The sequence below is a fragment of the Bison bison genome, unplaced genomic scaffold, assembly GCF_000754665.1.
Source record: "Bison bison bison isolate TAMUID 2011002044 unplaced genomic scaffold, Bison_UMD1.0 scf7180017864178, whole genome shotgun sequence".
Taxonomy (NCBI): Eukaryota; Metazoa; Chordata; class Mammalia; order Artiodactyla; family Bovidae; genus Bison; species Bison bison.
In genome coordinates, this window is record NW_011494750.1 from 2,564,567 (window position 1) to 2,583,904 (window position 19,338).

Sequence of the window (19,338 nt, forward strand, 5' to 3'; positions counted from 1 at the left end):
GAGTTGGTGATGGACAGGGAGGCCTGGCGTGCTGTGATTTATGGAGTTGCAAAGAGTCGGACATGACTGAGCGATTGAACTGAACTGAACTGAAGGACAATTGAGGATAAACACACTCAACAAAACTTTTCTCTAAATTGTTAATAAATGATACTGTTTCCAGTCTGAAATTTTAATTCAAGTTATCTGGAAAAACCTTTGGAAAAAGCAAGTGTGAAAATACAGAATTAAAGGAAATGTGGAGACAAGCCTACCTCAATTCCAAAGTACTGATGTCCTTTTCCCAGTACAGCGTCCACATATTCTGAAACCAACTCCACAGCTTCTTCTAAAAGGTCATAGTTTAAGTACAGACGGAGCAACTCAGCTGCATCAACTTTCTGTAAAAAGTCAGTGGTCAAAAACATTTACCTGTTTCCATCTAACCCGGGCACTATCCAAAGACTGTTGAGTGTCCGATTCCCTGGCATTGATACTTTTCTTTATAAATAGACCAACATCATGGTTTGCTTATCTTGGGATGAGGGCTGGATTTTCAAGAGCCTAGTTGCCTCCGGGCACCTTGCGAGGCCCTTTCTATTAAGTGGCTTTCCTCACCTGTTTTTTGACCTAAGACACATTTTCATTCTTTCCTACTTTGTTTTGACAGCAGTAAAAGTCAACAAAACTTCCCAGAAATGCTGAGTACCAGAGACAATATAGTCACATTAATTCTAAGAAATACACGAAGAATCACCAACTTTCAATGCTTCAATTATATTTGTGTTGAACTCAGGGTGAGAGAGAAATGAATATAGCTTCAGTTAGGAAGGTTCTCCTAATTACCCCAACTATGCTTTCTATATTCTGATTTGATCACAATCTTAACCGTTACCAACTTAGCTGCCTTCTCTACTTTCTAACTTAAGAAAACAGACTAACTTTCTTGATTTTAAGCTTTGTATTCTTTTTTCCTATTCTTCCCAATGTATTTCAGAAACAGTAGTCCTCAACTTTAGGCAAACATCAAATCAAATTAGGACCTTGTTAAAAATGCGTATCCTGGATCTTAACTCCAGGCAATTTGATTCTGGAAGTCTTGGATGGAACCCAAGAATCAGATATTTCAAAGAAGCCCACCATCCAAATAATTTAATGCAGATGGCCCAAGAACCCAATTTTGACAAAACCTGAAAGAAACACTGTTGCAGTATTTGAAAACTATTCCAGCCACTCCTGTGATTTCTTGAGTAATGAATAGTAAATGCAATGTCCCACATAAACTCTTTGTTCTAAAATACTCATTGTTCATTGGGCACACCAGCACATATTAACTTAGTCACCAACCGAGTGAACTTTAAATCTCACACCCAGTACTTCATAGGGACGGAAGAAACTGTTTTTATATTTCCATAAATTATCTTTTTCTTTTTAATCATCTCATAAAGTTATTCAGGATGATAAAGACCAGGTTCCTACTCTCTACAAGCTAAGGTGCCACTTACCTTGTAACTGTTTATTAGCCAGTTAGGCAGAGGAACTCCATGAGATAAGAGCTTGTTGATTACACAGTGGTGATATAAGTTATTCTGGACTTTGTACCTTTCCAGGTAAGCTGATAGTAGCCGCCACGCTTCATCTGTAGCACTTGATGAAAAAAGAGGACTTATGAGTTCCAGATTCTTAATAGATAATTACAGTACCATTCAAAACATGTATTTACAAGGAAAACAATCTTTAGACATAACGAATCGACAATACAGCTAAATGATAACTGACACTATTAGGGCCAAGGTGACTTAGAGGCGGCACTAGAATTTCCCAACCACCGCATATGAACTCAACAATTTAGTTTACTTATGTGTTCCAGATTTCTAAAATAATGAAATTGGCTCAGACTCCTGTTTCCAAACCTGACCAAGCATTAGAATCATGTAGAAGTTCTGATTTAGAAGATTAGAGTGATGTTTTGTAATCTGTATCTTGATAGTAATTCTGGTGTGAATTTAGGGGCTGAAAAATAATGTCAAAGGACTTCATCACTGTAAAATGCTATAATTCTAAAAAAGGACTTCATCACTGTAAAATGCTATAATTCTAAAGTGCTAAGCTGCATAATACAAATTATAAATGCAACTCAGGGAAGGGAAGTGTACTGAGGGTTGTTAGAGAAGGATCTGAAGACAATGGAATACATTCAGGTAGCCACTTATTGGGTGCACTGGGGCCAGATGTGGAGGGTACGCCCTTGCAGGGCTGGCTGGAGTCTGGGGCGGTACCTAGACTCCTTAGTGGTGATGACTGACGAAAGCTGGTTGGCTGCTAGCCAGGCCCAGGCTTCTGCTTGAACTGCCTCTCCTCCAAACTGCAATTTGATGCATCTGAAAGGAGAATGGTTCCACACACAGTAAGTCAATTTGCTGAAATGCACATTATGTTGCTACTAAACCTGAAGATAAGATGACAACTTTAGCTCCAATCTATTACTGAATTCCCTGCTGGGATATTGGCTTTCCCTCTCCTTACAGTCAAGTAACTGGATGACCCATAAGGCCATTAAGAAGTGTTAAGAGATCATTTACTTACAAGAGATCATTTACTTACAAGAGAAAACTGATGAATAATTCTGAAAGTTTATTTCTAACCCACAAACAACTTGACCAATATTTAGGTGTGACGTAACATCAGTAAGAAGCACTTTTAAACAGTGTGTGGGCCAAGAGATGCCCTAAAGGACTGAAGAGAACACACATCTTGTCTAAGTGGGCACACAGGTTACCTACTGTCATGCGGGCATGCGGGCTTGGCAATGCCAGATCTGATTTCTCAAAAGACGCTATAAACCAAGATTAATTCCCCGCCCCTACACAAAAACCTCACAGTCAACTACCAAAAAAAAAAAAAAATTCAGACTACATAAAAACTTATTTAAAGTTGGCTTGTAAGATACTGGCTTGTGTGATAACTGCTTCATACTAAGCAACAGTGAAGTAAATAGAAAATTAAGAATATTTTAGAAATTTAAGACTAGAAGATAAGACTATGTTAGAAAATTAAGACTACAGAAAAGCAATTTTATACATACTTGAAAGCAAGTCCTTCAAAGACTGGCGTTAAGGGAAGCTTGAAAGTCTGACACAGTGATATGGCAGTGTCAAAAAGGCCAGCCTGAACCAAGAGAGTGACCATCTCCTCTGCGGATGAACTTCCTGCAGAAGTGGAAAAGAGCTATTTAGTGCAACCACTGGGACATGCCAATGAACTGAACCCAAAGACCACATCCTTGGTGAATGCCCAGAATAACAATGACACGCTCCACACCCACGTGGCACACTACGTCTGCTGCCCGGTCCTAAAATGTGCTGTTGGTGCTGAATGCCCACCTGCGACGGCGGCTGCCGAGGGGTCATGCTGAGCCAGGGTGAGGCGAATGCGGGCCAAGGAGCACTCTTTCTCCAGATCTTCCAGTTCCAGGATTTCAATCTGTCTATTCGCTATAAGCCAAAGGAAAACACTGTCAATTCCCAGAGCACAAAGGAAGTGCCTGTCAGACAAACGCAAGCTGTCAGTTTCCACTAAACACTAAGTCACTGTCAGTTGAATGTTAAGAAGATGGGGTGAAAACAAGGGGCTCAATAAAACAAACGACCCTGCTTCACTCTAGAGCCGAGTCAAGTGAAAGTACTCTAATAACAGCTTCAAGGAGGCGCTTGCAAGGAATTAACTCTTACAACTGTGAAATACTGTCATCTTTATCGGTAAGGAACATGCCCAAAGTGAGAGGCAGAATTAAAACCAAGTGTGTCCAACTCTAGAGCCCAGGCTCTTTAAGGAAGGAAATCATGGTCCAAGACTCTGCGCTCCCACTGCAGGGGCTGGGGGTTCAACCCCTGGTCGGAAAACTCAGAGACTACTTGCCTCGAGGCGAAAAAAAGGAAAAAAAGAGAAGGGAAATCATGCTTCTATAGAGACACTAAAGGAACCCAATTTAAAAAAGTATGCAGCTCGTGTCCCGGTGGAGTTGCCAAAAAAAAAAAAAAAAGTATGCAGCTTAAGCTGACTCGAACACAACAAGCAGCAAACATACACACACCCTTTTTTAAGGATTTTCAGGCACACAAAGTTTTCAAAGGGCAACCAGACAGAATACTGATAAGAAACTTTACTATATTTTAACAAAGTAACTACCATACATATACAATGTAATACAATATGAGTGTTTATACTATCATAAGCACTATAAAAAAACAAGTAAATATAAACACAAGTAGTGTAACACATGGCAGTCAGCGCAAGTCGGCCTGAGCTCCCCAACTCACTGGGGGCAGCTGTGCACTCTCCATCATGATTCCTCTTAGGGGATGCTCCAGGGCGATCATACTGAAAAGACAAGAGGTTTAACTATGAAAAATCAGTATTTTATTTTAATATCATTAACTATGATCCAGGGCTTTCATGCTTAAATTCTCTCAGCGTAAATTACATCTATTTCAACTAGCACAGCTCTTCTCACAAAGTTACTGTGACTACTAGACAAAGAAACTCGGCTCACTTAGCTGAAATTTTACTGAGTCCAAAGACACTGATTTGATGTCCATATAAACCACCTGACTTCCCTTGGTTTACAAAATTACATTCTCCATTCATAACCCTGGAAAATAGAACAGTATATGCAGGAACTATAGAAGTAACTGGAGTACCCCATCAGCATGATAAGAAAAACTCAAGGTTCACCTCCTTTAAAACAGTAGCAATACATTAAATTAACAAAAATGAATGAGATAAAAACAGCTAGCACTTACTGAGCACTTTCTGCAGGCCAGGCACTGTCACTATTCTATGCAATCTTAGATGGGTTATCTCATTTAATACCCACATAATCCTAGAAGGTAGATATTATTATCATCATCATTCCTATTTTATGCAAGAGGCTAACTGGACAATAAAAGATACAGTAATTTGCCTGAAGTTAGGCTGTCTAATTCCAAAACCACTCTGTAATACTTATTCAGAGAACTGATGATTTTGAACTGTGGTGCTGGAGAAGACTCTCGAGAGTCCCTTGGACTGCAAGGAGATCAAACCAGTCGATCCTAAAGGAAATCAACCCTGAATATTCATTGGAAGGACTGATGCTGAAGTTGAAGCTCCAATACTTTGGCCACCTGATATAAAGAGCTGACTCACTGATGCTGGGAAAGATTGAAGGTGGGAGGAGAAGGGGATGACAGAGGATGAGATGATTGGATGACATCACTGATGCGATGGACATGAGTTTGAGCAAGCTCTGGGAGATAGTAAAGGACAGGGAAGCCTGGCATTCCGCAGTCCATGGGATCACAAAGAGTCCGACATGACTTAGCAACTAAACAACAATACTTATTCCTACAGTAATTCTGAACTTGGAAACCAAAGAGGGTAGTAACATAAAACAAATGAATCACTGCAAAAACAGATTAATTTCACAAATATCCCAGTGGAAGTTTTAAATGAAATGAAGCAAAATGAGGTATTTTTAAAGGACCAAACAAAATAAGTTAAATAATCCCCAAATTCCAGGATACAAAGTTTTCATACCACTGCACCAGATGCTGGCTGAACAATCCACGCGTATTCTGGGCGAATAAGTCGTAAGCAATTAATAGCAGCCAGATAACAGTTGCCTTGCTTCTCAAGTCCCCGGATGGTTCGAACCTCTCTGCCAAGACGCATTCCATATTCAAACATCACTGTGCCAGCTATAAGGCAATAACAGATATAAGGATTTCAAAAATGTGACTCTTTAGAGACACAGAGAAAATCTGTCACACTTACCAAATGTTAAAAATTAAAAAAAAAAAAAAATCAAGTTTAACTTAAAACAACAAAAAATCACATGTTGCTAAGAATGTGGAAAAACTGGAACCCTTGTGTCGTGCTGGAGGGAATATAAATTGGTATAGCCACTAAGGAAAACAGTTCTTCAAAAAATCAGAATTACTTTATAATTCACCAATTCTACTTTTGGGTGTATAAACCACTCCCTCCCCCCAAAAAAACCAACTGAAAGCAGTCTTAAAGAATTATTTGTACATCCCTGTTCATTGCGGTGTTATTCATAACAAACAAAAGATGGAAACATCCAAGGTTCCATCAAAGTTGTTATCAATACGTCCATAGAGTATCGTAAACTCTGATGGATGCTACAACATGGATGAACCTTGAAGACATTATGCTAAGTTAAACACGCCAGTCATGAAAAGTCAAATGCTAGAGGATTCTGGCAGCCAAATTTGTTGACAGAGAGTGGAATGGTGGTTGCCAGGAGATGGGGAGGAGGGAATGAGAAGTTGGTGTTTAAGGAGTATAGTTTCCGTTTGGCAAGGTGAAAAGAATTCTGGAGACTGGCTACAGTCATGTGAAGGTGCTTAGCACTACTGAACATGTAAAACGGTTAAGACAGTAGTTTATGTTACATGTACTTTACAATCCCGAAGAAAGGCAGAAAAAAAAAAAATTCTGCAAATATCTAAAATGTTACTTTTGAAGTTTAGATACTACATACCCATGTAGCACAGAACACTAGCTGGAGAACTAGTTTCAATTCTGTGGTCACCTATCACCACCCAGGATCTGAGTGTCTGTTCAAGGTCATAAACTCTTTTTTCTTTTTTCTGGCTGAGTCGCATGGCATGTCGGATCTTTGCTCTCCAACCAGGGATTGAACATGTGTCCCCGTGTTGGAAGCTCAGAGTCTTAACCACTGGATTGCCACGGAAGACCCCCCAAGATCATACTCTCATCATTGTTCTAAGACAGCATGGGACTCCAGAAACTAAACAGATTTAAAAATTCTCTTTCAGTTTTCAAACCAAATCAAACTCTTTTTCATCCCAACAAACACTTTTGAGTGCCTGGAATATGTAAGACGTTTTTGTCAGAAAAACAGCCTTGCTCCAGAAAGATCTGAACATTAATCCAGCTAAACTGGTCTTAATCGGGTGGACATAATGGATGCTGTCATTGTGAAAGCAGTGAGAGATGTTGAATCGTCTACACTGCCTTTCTTATATTTGTCAAAGAACACACAAACACCCTTTACCATTAGGAATATGAAGAATAGGCCTATGGACTATTTCCATCTATTCTTTCCAATGAAAATCAATAAGAAATCTAAAAAAAAAATTCCTGAGTGAAAATAGTATAAAAATGTTAGTGGTTCCAAAGGGTAACCACAATGATTATCTTGTAAAATATGATCTTAAAACAGCCATGTAATCCCTTAATTTTAGCTGACCTGATAAAGATCACATTGTCATCAAATAAATCCAAATTCAGAAACATTCTACAAAAATGATTGGCCCGTCCTCTTCAAACATATCAGTGTCATCAAAGGCAAAGTAGGGCTGATAGAATGTTCTGGATTAAAGGAGACTAAACCAACAGGCCAATTAAGTCCAAGACGTGATCCCAGATCAGGGGGTGAGGACAATATGGGAGAAATGTACTAGCCGTGTTTGGCAATATTTAAACATGAATAAGAGCACGTTGGATAAGAGCACTACATCTACATTTAGTTCACAAAATTAGTTATTTTCTCAATTTGCAGTTATATAAGAAAATGTCCTTGAAATGCATCTGAAGTGTTTATGCATTGAGTCATGATGTCCACAACTTACTCTCTAAAGGATCAGCACAAGTAAGAGAAAAGAAAGGCCAAAGGCTTCCCTGGTGGCTCATTGCTAGAGAATCTGCCTGCCAATGAAGGAGACACAGGTTTGATCCCTGGTCTGGGAAGATCCCACAAGCCATGGAGCAATGTGAAGCCCGTGTGCCACAGCTACTGAGCCTGTGCGGGAGCCACAACTGCTGAAGCCCGCGTGCCCAGGAGCCCGTGCTCCACAGCAAGAGAAGCCCCAACACTGCAGTCAGAGCGTGTCCGCTGCTCACTGAAACTAGAAAATCGAAGGCTTGGCACAGCCAAAGATAAGTAAATAAATTAGTAAATCAACAACAACAACAAAGAGCAGAAAGAAAGGCCAAAGGCAAAATTGTACAGGAACTTAAAAACCAGCCACAAACAAAACAAAACAAACAAAAAAAAAACAGCCACAAAAATTCAAGGTGCCTTTAGTGAAATAAAGTTGCTTTTAAAATTAGATGAAAGATACACATAGAACGCCATCTCAATGGAAATGCTTCAGGAATGTTCTAAAATGGGAGAAATATCTATCTTTTTTGGCTGCACCGACCAGCTTATGGGGATCTTAGTTCCCTGACCAGGGATTGAACCCAGGCCCTTTGCAGTAAAAGCATGGAGTCCTAATAACCACTGGACTGCCAGGGAATTCTGGCAGAGAAGTGTCTATCTTTAAGATTAATAGGTAATCTACAAAGAGGTGAAGCAAATCTTGGACTTAAATATAAATTCCCCAAATGCTTGTAGAGAACACTTGTCCAGTGGTAAAAATAAGGTAAAAATTACATAAGTCAAACAGATAATATTTTTTTGTAATGCATGAAACCACTGATGAGGCTGCCTCCCACAGAGACGACACGCTTCAGGTGCTCACCCTTCCGGTAATTGTGACGATAGATGTGAAAGGCATACAGAAGCTCATAGTAATTGTGAGTCATAAGGTCCACAGCTCTTGCGCGTGATTCAATTATTCCCACCACCTAAAGGAGGGGAAGCAGTCAGATATCAACGTTAGCAGCCATCACGACAACCACCAGAACTGCGTCCAGCCATCAGTGGATAAATAAGATGACCTCATTATGCAGATTCACATAGGGAAACTCCACAAGATCCTGAAGTTGGGAACGTTCACAAAGAACTACCACCAGCTGCCGCAGACAATCCAACTGCCTAGAAGGAAAGAAAGGGATACAAGTGTACATTTTCCTTGTGGATTACACAGGGCTGGTAAAATGCCTCCTCTAACTAAGACTGTGGGTTTGATTACCTGCTGGAATCAGGAATTTGGGTTAAGGCTTCATAGGCTTGGCTATTGTGACCTAAATCCAAATGATGTTTGAAAATGCATGTCCTTAAAGTGGCCTAAGTATCAAATACAGGGGAAAAAAGAACAGAAATTAAAACACTGTACCCATGATAAAGCTCCAGGGTAATAAGCAGAATACAGTTAGTCCTCACCTGACTTTTCCAGTCATCACCTGCTTCAGTTATTGCTGATGTGGCCAACTGAATAACTAGTTCAGGCAAACCTACGACATCCAGCAGACGCAAAACCTAGGGAGAAATATTAGAGCACTTCAAATTGAAATACAATTTACTTTATTTCATGTTTTGGCTTCCCTGGGGATCCAGTGCTTAAGAGTCCACCTGCCAATGCAGAAGACAGATTCGATCCCTGGCCCAGGAAGATCCCACATACAACTAAGCTCATGAGACACAACCATTGAGCCTGCGCCCCTACGGCCTGTGCTCTGCAAGAGAAGCCACTGCAGTGAGAAGTCCGAGCACCACAAGTAGAGGAGCCACCGCTCACTGCAGCTGGAGAAAGCCTATGAGCAGCTACAAAGACCCAGTGGAGTCAAAACTGAAAGACACTGAGTATAGTTCCTCGTGCTATACAGTAGGTCCTTGTCTACCTATTTCATATATAAAGTGTGTATGTTAACCCCAAACTCTCATTTATCTGCCTCCCTGCCCCTATTACATTTTTAACCAGTGTGGTATAAGAAGGACCAAACCATGCCAGAACCTTATCATAATACTGCAGCCGGGGGGTGGACACAATCTCTCCATCCTCGGAACGGATCAAGCGATCTAAGAATTCCTCTTTGCCCACTTCGGATGCTGCCTGGCAGAAACATTCCAGAGCCTGGAGGAATAGAAGGATATAAAATGACTTATAATAGATTGTTCCACTTCCAGATACTATGAGCCAAGAGTTCTTGTACCAAGAAAAGCCAAAAAAAAGAATGAAAATTATTTAAGTAAGTAATTATTAAGTAAGTAAATGACTGCATTTATTGTTTGTTGTATCTAAATTCTCTCTGATGCATTATTTAATATTTTAACTTATCTAACTTTTTAACTTAAATGTTGCTAATTACAAAGTAAACTTTAAGAAGACATTTGATGGATACCTGTGATACAGCAACTATAGCATCATGCTAATTTTTGTAGAATCTGAGTGGGGGGTTTAGTATGAAAGTCTTTGGACTTTTATGTCTGCAAGTTTACATAACAGGATGTCAGGGAAAAAATCAGAAATGTAAACTACCATAATGGGAAAAAAAACAGCATAAAAAAACATGCTATAAAAACAATGTACCTGACAAATATTTTAGTCACAAAAATGTATCCCTAAAAGCAGTGCACAGGGGCAGGAGGGTTTTAAAGTGTTCTTCTTCATATTTTCTTGTGTCCTAAATAATCTGTAAACTACATGAAGCTAAACAGTCCCCACGGGTAGATCATGCCCCTTGCTGGCACTGCTAGTCTTCTTTAACCTTATCTGGGGGATTCTATGCCTCCAATTCCCTCCCTGAGATGGAAACTGAGTGTCCTCCTTGCTCTAAAGTTTGCTCATCTTTCAGATGCAGTTTACCTTCTGTCCCTCTCCCGTAACCAGGTAACACCGTCCCAGCATAAATCTGCAGGAACCAACGTTGACTTGACACCAGGGATGCAGCAACTGAATATAATCCTTAAAGGCAAAAAAGATGGTTTCTGATTAGAGGGTAAATATCCCTTAAGGAGATATTCATTTCCATGTTCTTCAGAGGGAGAGAAGATAGTGGTCATTCAACACAAAAGCTGTATTTTCAGAAAGCATCTGGAGGTTAAAACCAAATCCTGTTAATCCATTCTTAAACTATTAATAAGTTATTAGACACTCTAAGAAAGCAAACGGGACTCTAATAACACTATCTCATGAAAACAAACACACACTTTCCGTCTTGGCAATCTTCCAACTTTTGGTATTTACTGGCTCAACTGACTAGATTCCAGTGAAGGATTTATATGAAGACAATGATACGTTTTCTTTCTATAAAGAGAACCCAACAGAGAGAATTAACAAAAAAGTACTTTATAAAACACTGTGTTAGGAATGACACTGCCAAGAATGAAGTATAGAAAATCTCTCTGGTGTATGTTTCTGTGTAATCCAGTGTAAATTACTGTGGGTCTTATCAGCCCAATTAAAATGCAGGAAACATTTACAAAGAAAAAAGTTCTAGAAATCTCCTTCTTTACAAGAATAACTGTCCTGAAATGTTCAACGGTACTCACCTGCAATTGTACATACTGACAATTTCCCATCAAACATTCTAGGAAGAGACAACCAGGATTGCTAGGCCACCTAGTCATTGGTTAAGGAGAGTATTTACTGTTTTGGTAAAGCTTAAATATACACACTGGGCACCCAAACTCCACGAAATGGCTTAGTTTTTAAAAAGAAGGTAAAGAAAAGGTGGTACAACACATGTTTTTCCCACGTAACTATATAACTTTAATATTAAACACAGTGGAAAGGTTATAGACTAGGAGCCTAGACACCTGCATTAGAATGCAATCAACAAAGAACTAGAGCAGGTATCTCACCTCTTGGTGCTCACTTCTAATTTCAGCTAGTATATTGCCCAAGCCTACTATGCCAATGGATACTCAGTACCTAACACAGGGCTTGGAATACAAAACCATTCAATAAATATTTGATAAATGTGTGTTTTAAAAGCAATCTAGGTATTAACTGTGTGTGCACCAATAAAATCTGGCTCAACCCCTGAGCAAAAAGACAAATTAAAAAAAAAAGGGGGGGATACCTGAAAATAACTATCATTTCTTATTGGGATGGGGGAGGTAAACATCCAACCTCATTAAAATTTTTCATTATACAGGCAGAATATTCCTGAATCTTAGACTATTTGGATAGAAAAAAAAAAAAAACCTTCAATTAGCTTTTAAATGAAAGGATACAAGAGCTGCAATAAATAATTGGTAACTGCAGTGATCATCTCTGGCCAGTTCAATCCAGTTTGGCTTAGAGGTGCCTTTGGTTGAGAGAACAGATGAGATATAATGTGTTTTCTTGCAACTTCTTGGAAGAATAATTCCACAATTGTCTGAGGGCTAGATACTTAAAAATAAAAAGTTTTAACAGTCACCAACTTGTGACAGTAGTATCAATTTTCAATTAAGACAGCCTCCCAATTCATTTCACACCTGTCACAGAGAACATTTATTATTTAAAAACATAAAATGCATCACTGGTATAATCAATGGCAATATAAATAAAAGCAATCTGTAAACTATGAAGCATTACATAAATGCAATAAAAAAGCCACTAAATAAACATGACAGTCATGCCATTCCTCTTGAAGTATTTCCAATAAACATAGTCCTAAGAGTCTAAATTTTATACCAAAACACAAATAAATTCTCCAGAATGGTTCTCAAGCATGAGAGGACTCCTTTTGAATATTTGTTGATGAAGACAAGATTATAAAAGCTATATGAACTTAGTAAATTAAAAAAGTGATTAATCACTGGAGTATCAGTATACAACGGAAGAGCAGTTGTACACGTGTGTATGCGGGTGTGTGTACATACACATGTACATGGCTTCCCAGGTGGCTCAGTGGTAGAGAATCTGCCTGCCCACACCAGAGAGATGGATTCAGTCCCTGGGTTGGGAAGATCCCCTGGAGAAGCGAATGACAACCTACTCTAATATTCTTGCCTGGGAAATCCCATGGACAGAGGAGCCTGGGGGTCACAGAGAGTCGGACACAACTGAGAACACGCACGTGCGCATATATACAGGCAACACCCTTCATTTAAGTCTGATCTGATACTACTTGTCACAACCAGAGAGGTCTCAGGACAAGCTTGCTCACACCCTCTCTAACCGAAAGCACAGCCGAGGCACCTTTTCTAAAGCAAAGGTGGCAAAAGACCACCTTAATGAACACGAATAAATGCCAAACTTAAAATCAAATGCATACACAGTCCAGTCCTTACCAAACTTATTTGCCGTTAAAGCACCAGAGTCAGTCAGTTCCAGTACTGACAAATGTTGAAGATTAGACTCCCTGTGAGGAAGGGAGAAAAAAACAAAAAAGCTCAATAAATTTTCCTATGACAACATTACTTCAACAAGTTAGCCGATTAAAACACTGTCAATTTCACTAATAAATTACACATGAAAGCTCCACTGAAAGCACAAAAATATCTGGAAAATGACCCATGGTTTAGACTGTTTCCATCATATCACCCAGTGATCCTTCAAGGAAAAGCCAGAGCAGAAATTTCTTAGGCCTCCATGCCCTGAAAAGCCTTCCCTTGCCAGAAAACAAAGTGGCTTATCTAACTGAAACGTCAGTCTTTTAGGTACACATTAAATTTTCTTTCTTACTTTGGTTATAAAGAATCTCAGTCTTCTCTTGATAATTAGCATATTTTCGTGTGTGGCCTAACTTTCTCTGTGACCTCAACTTAAAAAAAAAATTTATTTATTTTTAACTGAAGGATAATTGCTTTCCAATATTGTGCTGGTTTCTGCCACACGTCAACGTGAATCAGCCACAGGTATACGGATGTCCCCTCCCTCCCGCGTCCACTCCATCCGCCCACCCAGGCCATCACAGAGCGCCGGGCGGAGCTCCCCGAGTCATACAGCACGCTGACCTCATCTTCTCTCGCTTTCCACAGGGTTTGTCTTTCCATTATTCATACACACATACAATAACACATTTATTGCTTTCACTCTTTTTTTTATATTATTTTCATTCTTATAACTTGCCTTTAACCTTTAGAAAATGGGAGTTATCTGAAAGCTCTGAATTTTAAAGGCATGTCATGCTACAGCATAATATTTAATTTGCTTTTCTATCAGACAATGGAAAAGAATCATTAAGCTCACAATTTATTTTTAAAATAAGCAGAACACTGAAACTCACAATGTATCAACTGGAACATCAGTTGCCAAGCATTGACTTCCCCACTTAATGAGGTAATAAGATAAGAGTAGGGGAGCTGTTCGATGCAGTAGGTCTTGCTGGGCTTGAAAGAGCTGGCCAGCTCCCAAGATTACCTATATGTCATGGGTGGGTGGGTGAGACAGGAAATAGCATTTAGTAACGATAACCCTTAGGTTCAGGTGGCGGTAAAATAACAAACACAGTTACACAGGGCATACATAAAAGCAACAAACCCATTACATTTTTGGGTAGCAGGCAGCAAAAGGATCTACCCACTTAACAGTACAAAATAATAAAAAACAGCTCACCAGGTCACAGGAGCTGATGGCCAAAAAGAAAACAGTAACAGACTGCTTAACTTGCACCAAATTTGTAGGTTCAGGACTCAAGAAGAGGAACAGGGAAATCTAAGACATTTCTTAATCTTCTGGTTTTGGGTAAAAATAAATACGAGCATTAGAGGAAAGCTCGACAAGAATATCAGTAGCCTTAAAAACGTGTGTCGCTTTGGGACTCTCTGTTGGCCTGGTGGTTAAGACTCCACGCTTCTACTTTAGGGGCATGGGTTCAATCCCTGGTCAGGGAACAGACCCCACAGGTACCTGCTATGACTGGATGCAGCCAGATAAATAAATATTAAAATACAACACAGACTCAAAAAACAAAACCACAAAGAGAACTCCATGGTGGTCCAGTGGCTGGGACTTGGGCTTTCACTGCCAAAGCCTGGGTTCAGTCCCTGGTCAAGTAACTAAGATCCCATGAGCTGTGAGGCAGACAGACAGACAACTTTCAGGAAAGGGTCCTGCTTCTCCTTGGTGGTCCTAAACCAATCATCTTCCAGAATGTTTTCTCCTTATCTTTTACCTGAAATTCTGCCATTAGCCATGTACTTGAGTTAATGAATTCTGATTTAAGTATAAACACCCCCAGGAGCTTCAAAGGGCTTTGTTTATTTATATATTAATATGAATTAGTTTAATCAGATTACTTCCTTATCAGGCTCAGATGAGTGACATAAATGGGCCTTCTGACGGTGGGCAGAAAGGTTAACTTTGGAATGTGAAACGTTCAAGGTGGGGAGGAGGGGGAGAGACAAGGACAGCAGTCTGGCAACACAAGTCTGGTGGCTAAAAGGCGAGGATGGGAAGGGAGGTACAGAATGGAGCTGGGAGGACCCCAAAACCAACTCTGCAATTTCAAAACAGCTTAGGGAAAATCCTGCACGGGAGAAATAGAGAAGTTCTTTTTCTCTTTCTTCCTCTCTCCTCCATCCTAAATGGTACTCTGTGATCACATCCAGAGCTGTACTAATACTACATTTTGGGAGAGCGTCCTAGAAAATTATCCCACCATCATATACACAAAGGTTAAGAGTAAAACAACCTGCTTCATATACAATCTTTTTCTTCCCCCCATATACATTCTTAATCTGCAATTTAGGCTCACTCATTCTTAAATCAGCGTGCATTCACAGAGCACCCCCGAAGGGCCAAGCACGTGGGACAGAGCAGTAAACAAAGACACATGTCTCTGTGCTCTTTGGAGCTGATGCTCTGCTGCGTGCCTGCAGGTCAAGACCAGGTTTCAGATTTGACAAGCTTTCCCTCAAGTAGTACTTACGGCATCTCCTAGCCTCATTAGTAGCTGCTGTAAGATCAAAAGGTCTCGGCAGATGAGGAAGCGCGTGCTGGCAATTTTACACACACTTCTGCACACAATATGCCCTGACGTGCTACTACCATACAGCTGAGAAAGATTCATTCGAATATTCAAAGGCTGAGCTGTAAATTAAAAAATAATCATAATTTAAAAAATTTAACTGTATTACTGTTTTCTCTAAATCAAAAGGTATATGTGTTACTTTGTCATTTACCTGGATTGAATCCCTTTTCCATTTCTACTTCTGTTTCATAATCCATTTCCCGTATTAGAAGTCCGATGGCGTGGATTGGGTTCCTAATCTCCTGCAGTTTACTACAAATATCCTCCATCACATTGTCTCTGTAAGGAAGTTAGAAAACCATTACTTCTGAGAATGTACATGATAGACTCTTTACGCCCCTGTAAGGTAAATGCTCTATGAAACAGGAAAACCAGCCATGTAATATAGGAGTGAAGTAATCACTCTGGTATATAAGATACTTTCGTGCCATGTAGCAAATTTTCCTTCATTTTTTCCCAGAAATGACAGACAAAATGTATTAGAGGAAAATATGTTTACATTTTAGAATTTACAGCTCAGTTCCCTGGTGGCTCAGATGGTAAAAGCATCTGCCTACAATTCGGGAGACCCAGGTTCGATCCCTGGGTTGGGAAGATCCCCTGGAGAAGGAAATGGCAACCCACTCCAGTTTTCTTGCCTGGAAAATCCCATGGACAGAGGAGCCTGGCAGGCTACAGTCCATGGGGTCGCAAAGAGTCAGACACGACTGAGCGACTTCACTTCATAGTTAACAGCTAGACTGTAATTCATGAGTCTTGTTTCCAGACTTGAATTCATGTGTTAGATTTTCTGTTTAAAAGCTGAAACCAGCTACTTAGAATCATGACAACTCACTTTAAGCCACTACTTTGTACATATCTGAATTACATTCAAACCTGATATTGACACTAAGAATTGCTAAATTTCCATTAGGAAATGGACTTTACCCTAAATTCTCCTTACACATCAATAGTGATCAAATCTTCCAGAATCTGTTCTGCAGCCTTTTCTGGAGACTGTAGGTTGTAACAGCTCATTTCCATCATTACTGACATATCCATAGTTACTGACTCTCCAATCAGCCGGAGGCATTTTATAAGACACATGACATCCCGAGCAACATCCACGTCTGTAAGAGGAAGGTGACATTCACGTCTCAGGTCAATGAAGAGCTGCTAGTTAATATTATACTAAAAGATATTAAGAATACATGACAGGTAGCTATCTGAAGTCTTGGAGATGCTTAGGCCTCTTCAGTTTTTTTTTTTAAATGTACAATGAGGTACACAGACCAGGAAAGGTCACAGTGGCCGTCGATGTTTTTTGTGGGCTTATGGAGAAAGAAGCCTGGATGTGGACATAATAATCACTCTTACCATCAGATATGGTTGTCTCATCCTCTGTCAGAAGATTCTCATCAGGGAGGAGATACAAATGATCCACTAATGAGGAAGGCACAAGGAAAGACAGGTACCCCTGAAAATAAATATATTATTTTTTTCAGTGTTTAAAGGTATAGAATAGTTGAGACCTGAATCTTATCATGAGGAGACCCCAGACAAATCCAAACTGAAGGACACTCTACCAAATAACAGGTGTAACCTTCAAAGAGGATCAACGTCAGGACTTCCTTAAGAATCTGCCTTGCAATGCAGGGCACAAGGGCTTGATTCCTGGCCGGGGAACTAAGTCCCACGTGGCCCGGAGCAACTAAGCCTTCTCACCACAACTAGGGAGTACGCACGTGGCAACGGAGACCCCACAGGACGCACCTAAGACCAGATGCAGCCAAATAAATAAGTAGTTTAAAAAGTTAGTGTCATGAAAGACAGAGAAAGGCTGACAACAGTTGGAGATTAAGTAAAGAAACATGACAACTCAATATATGCAAGACTTTGAACTGGATCCTAGATCAAGGAAGAAAAATTCTAGGCACAACTAGTAAAATCTGAATATAAACCAATATCAAACTGCCTGATCTTTAAATTGTGCTGCAGTTATGAAAGAATGCTGCTGTGCTTAGGTACATGCTAAAATGTGTCAGGACCAAGGGGCATGATATTTACAACTAACTCTCAAGTGGCTCAAGAGGAAAAGCAAATGAAAGTTAATAAATGGTGAATCTGGGTGAAGGGGATTTAGAAGTGCTTTGTGCTATTCTCATAACTTTCAAATTAGGAATCACTTCAATGTAACAGGTGAACAAGATGCAGAAAAGTGTAAATAGTGCAGAAGACTATTTAAACACAAATTAACCATAATTCTGAGGTTGCCCTCCCCCCCTCAAGAGAAAACCCACCAAAGTCCTAAAAGCTAATTCCAGTATACAACAGACACTGCACTCTGAAAGACCCACTGAACAGCCCACAGGAGTTCTTCCGTGTGTTTCTGCTCTCTTACTTTCTTCAACAGGCACACCATGCTTGTGTGTGGATTCAAATGCAGGGCAAGAGGATGGGAAAGGGCTTCCTGATACTGAAGACAGCAGGCATAGAACTTGCACCAGAATTCCTGCTGTAAACTTCGGAACTCCTCCTGGGAGAATTCATACTCGGTTACACTTCCTTGGAGCTGGCAAAGACAAAAAAAAGAAAAAAGAAACTCTTGATACCATTTGGGATATTTTCTTCCACCAAACATAAATGTTTAATATCATTTTATTAAACTATAGGGAAGTGAATATTCCTTAAACTATAGGAAAGTATATATGCCATAGCCTCCGTAAATATGTATCTAGTTCTTTAATTAAAAGGTCTAGAATTTTATATTTCTTAGCAACAAGGTCCAATGAACAATTTGAACAATTTCTTGGTACCAATCTGCCCCACAGTGAGATGAAAGAAATTGTCTTTCTTTCTTTAATCAAACCTCACCTCACTTTCAACAGCTAAAGTAACTTCTTTCTTTAGTTCCATCCAGGAAAGATCTAAATTCCTCTCAGTTCCTCGACAGAAAATCTGAAAAGAGACACAAAGAGACACTTTAGAGTGCCACATAATACTAAAAACTAAATGAAAAATACTCCAGAAGACGCTAAGGCAATATATAACAATACAATAGACGCTGGACATGCCTGAAATAACACATTTACTCTTAACATTGTGCAAATAATTTCTAATTGTGAGATCACAGCAAGTTGAAATAGTTTATATAGTCCAGGATAAACTATAAAAACTCATGAGCCTGCAAGAATTACAATAGGGTACATTTGGGTCATTACAAAAAACAAAAGGAAACATAACATCTACTGTTCAGCTGGAAGGAAGATGATGCCAAATATATACATCCTGACAGGCGCAAAGGTGAGCGAGAGTAGTGCTGGAGGTAGGTCACTCTACTGGGAAAGACTCTCCTAAAGTAAAGCTTGTGATCGGTGCCTTACTAATTATTCAGGATCTCAGTCTGCAAGAGACACCATGAGAAATCGTACATTGATTACCATTAACAGGAAGTGCTGATGAGATGAAAGAAATAATGCCTTAGAAGTAAGTGATTGTGTCATCCTGGAGTTTTATTAGAAAAAAGAAAACACAGAACAGCCAGATATTCAAGAATGTACCCAGAAGAAAAGTCAAGGATCTGGAAACCACATCACCTGGGAGCAAGTTAAGGGACTGGGTGTACTGAGCCTGGAGAAAGATAACACGGAAAACGCTTAAAATACTTGACGAGCTGCTTTATAGAAAAGAGCCATGTTCTGTGAAGTTCACAAAGAAAGA

At 39.7% G+C, this 19,338-nt stretch overlaps 1 protein-coding gene across 1 annotated transcript in view; it reads right to left on the reverse strand.

The window, feature by feature from the left end:
* Positions 1 to 19,338, reverse strand: part of NUP160 (nucleoporin 160kDa) — a 43,962-nt gene that overhangs the window by 3,046 nt on the left and 21,578 nt on the right. The window contains exons 12-34 of the mRNA XM_010842426.1: positions 18,493 to 18,576; positions 18,020 to 18,190; positions 16,996 to 17,095; positions 16,583 to 16,748; positions 15,791 to 15,918; positions 15,538 to 15,698; positions 13,894 to 14,027; positions 12,956 to 13,026; positions 11,912 to 12,071; positions 11,225 to 11,294; positions 10,539 to 10,637; positions 9,687 to 9,806; positions 9,116 to 9,211; positions 8,925 to 9,019; positions 8,731 to 8,827; positions 8,532 to 8,637; positions 5,557 to 5,717; positions 4,299 to 4,359; positions 3,363 to 3,473; positions 3,065 to 3,188; positions 2,259 to 2,360; positions 1,485 to 1,626; positions 255 to 380 (exon numbers count right to left, since the gene is read on the reverse strand). Coding sequence (XP_010840728.1) covers positions 255 to 380; positions 1,485 to 1,626; positions 2,259 to 2,360; positions 3,065 to 3,188; positions 3,363 to 3,473; positions 4,299 to 4,359; positions 5,557 to 5,717; positions 8,532 to 8,637; positions 8,731 to 8,827; positions 8,925 to 9,019; positions 9,116 to 9,211; positions 9,687 to 9,806; positions 10,539 to 10,637; positions 11,225 to 11,294; positions 11,912 to 12,071; positions 12,956 to 13,026; positions 13,894 to 14,027; positions 15,538 to 15,698; positions 15,791 to 15,918; positions 16,583 to 16,748; positions 16,996 to 17,095; positions 18,020 to 18,190; positions 18,493 to 18,576 — 2,685 coding nt within the window. The remainder of the gene's footprint in view (positions 1 to 254; positions 381 to 1,484; positions 1,627 to 2,258; positions 2,361 to 3,064; positions 3,189 to 3,362; positions 3,474 to 4,298; positions 4,360 to 5,556; positions 5,718 to 8,531; positions 8,638 to 8,730; positions 8,828 to 8,924; positions 9,020 to 9,115; positions 9,212 to 9,686; positions 9,807 to 10,538; positions 10,638 to 11,224; positions 11,295 to 11,911; positions 12,072 to 12,955; positions 13,027 to 13,893; positions 14,028 to 15,537; positions 15,699 to 15,790; positions 15,919 to 16,582; positions 16,749 to 16,995; positions 17,096 to 18,019; positions 18,191 to 18,492; positions 18,577 to 19,338) is intronic.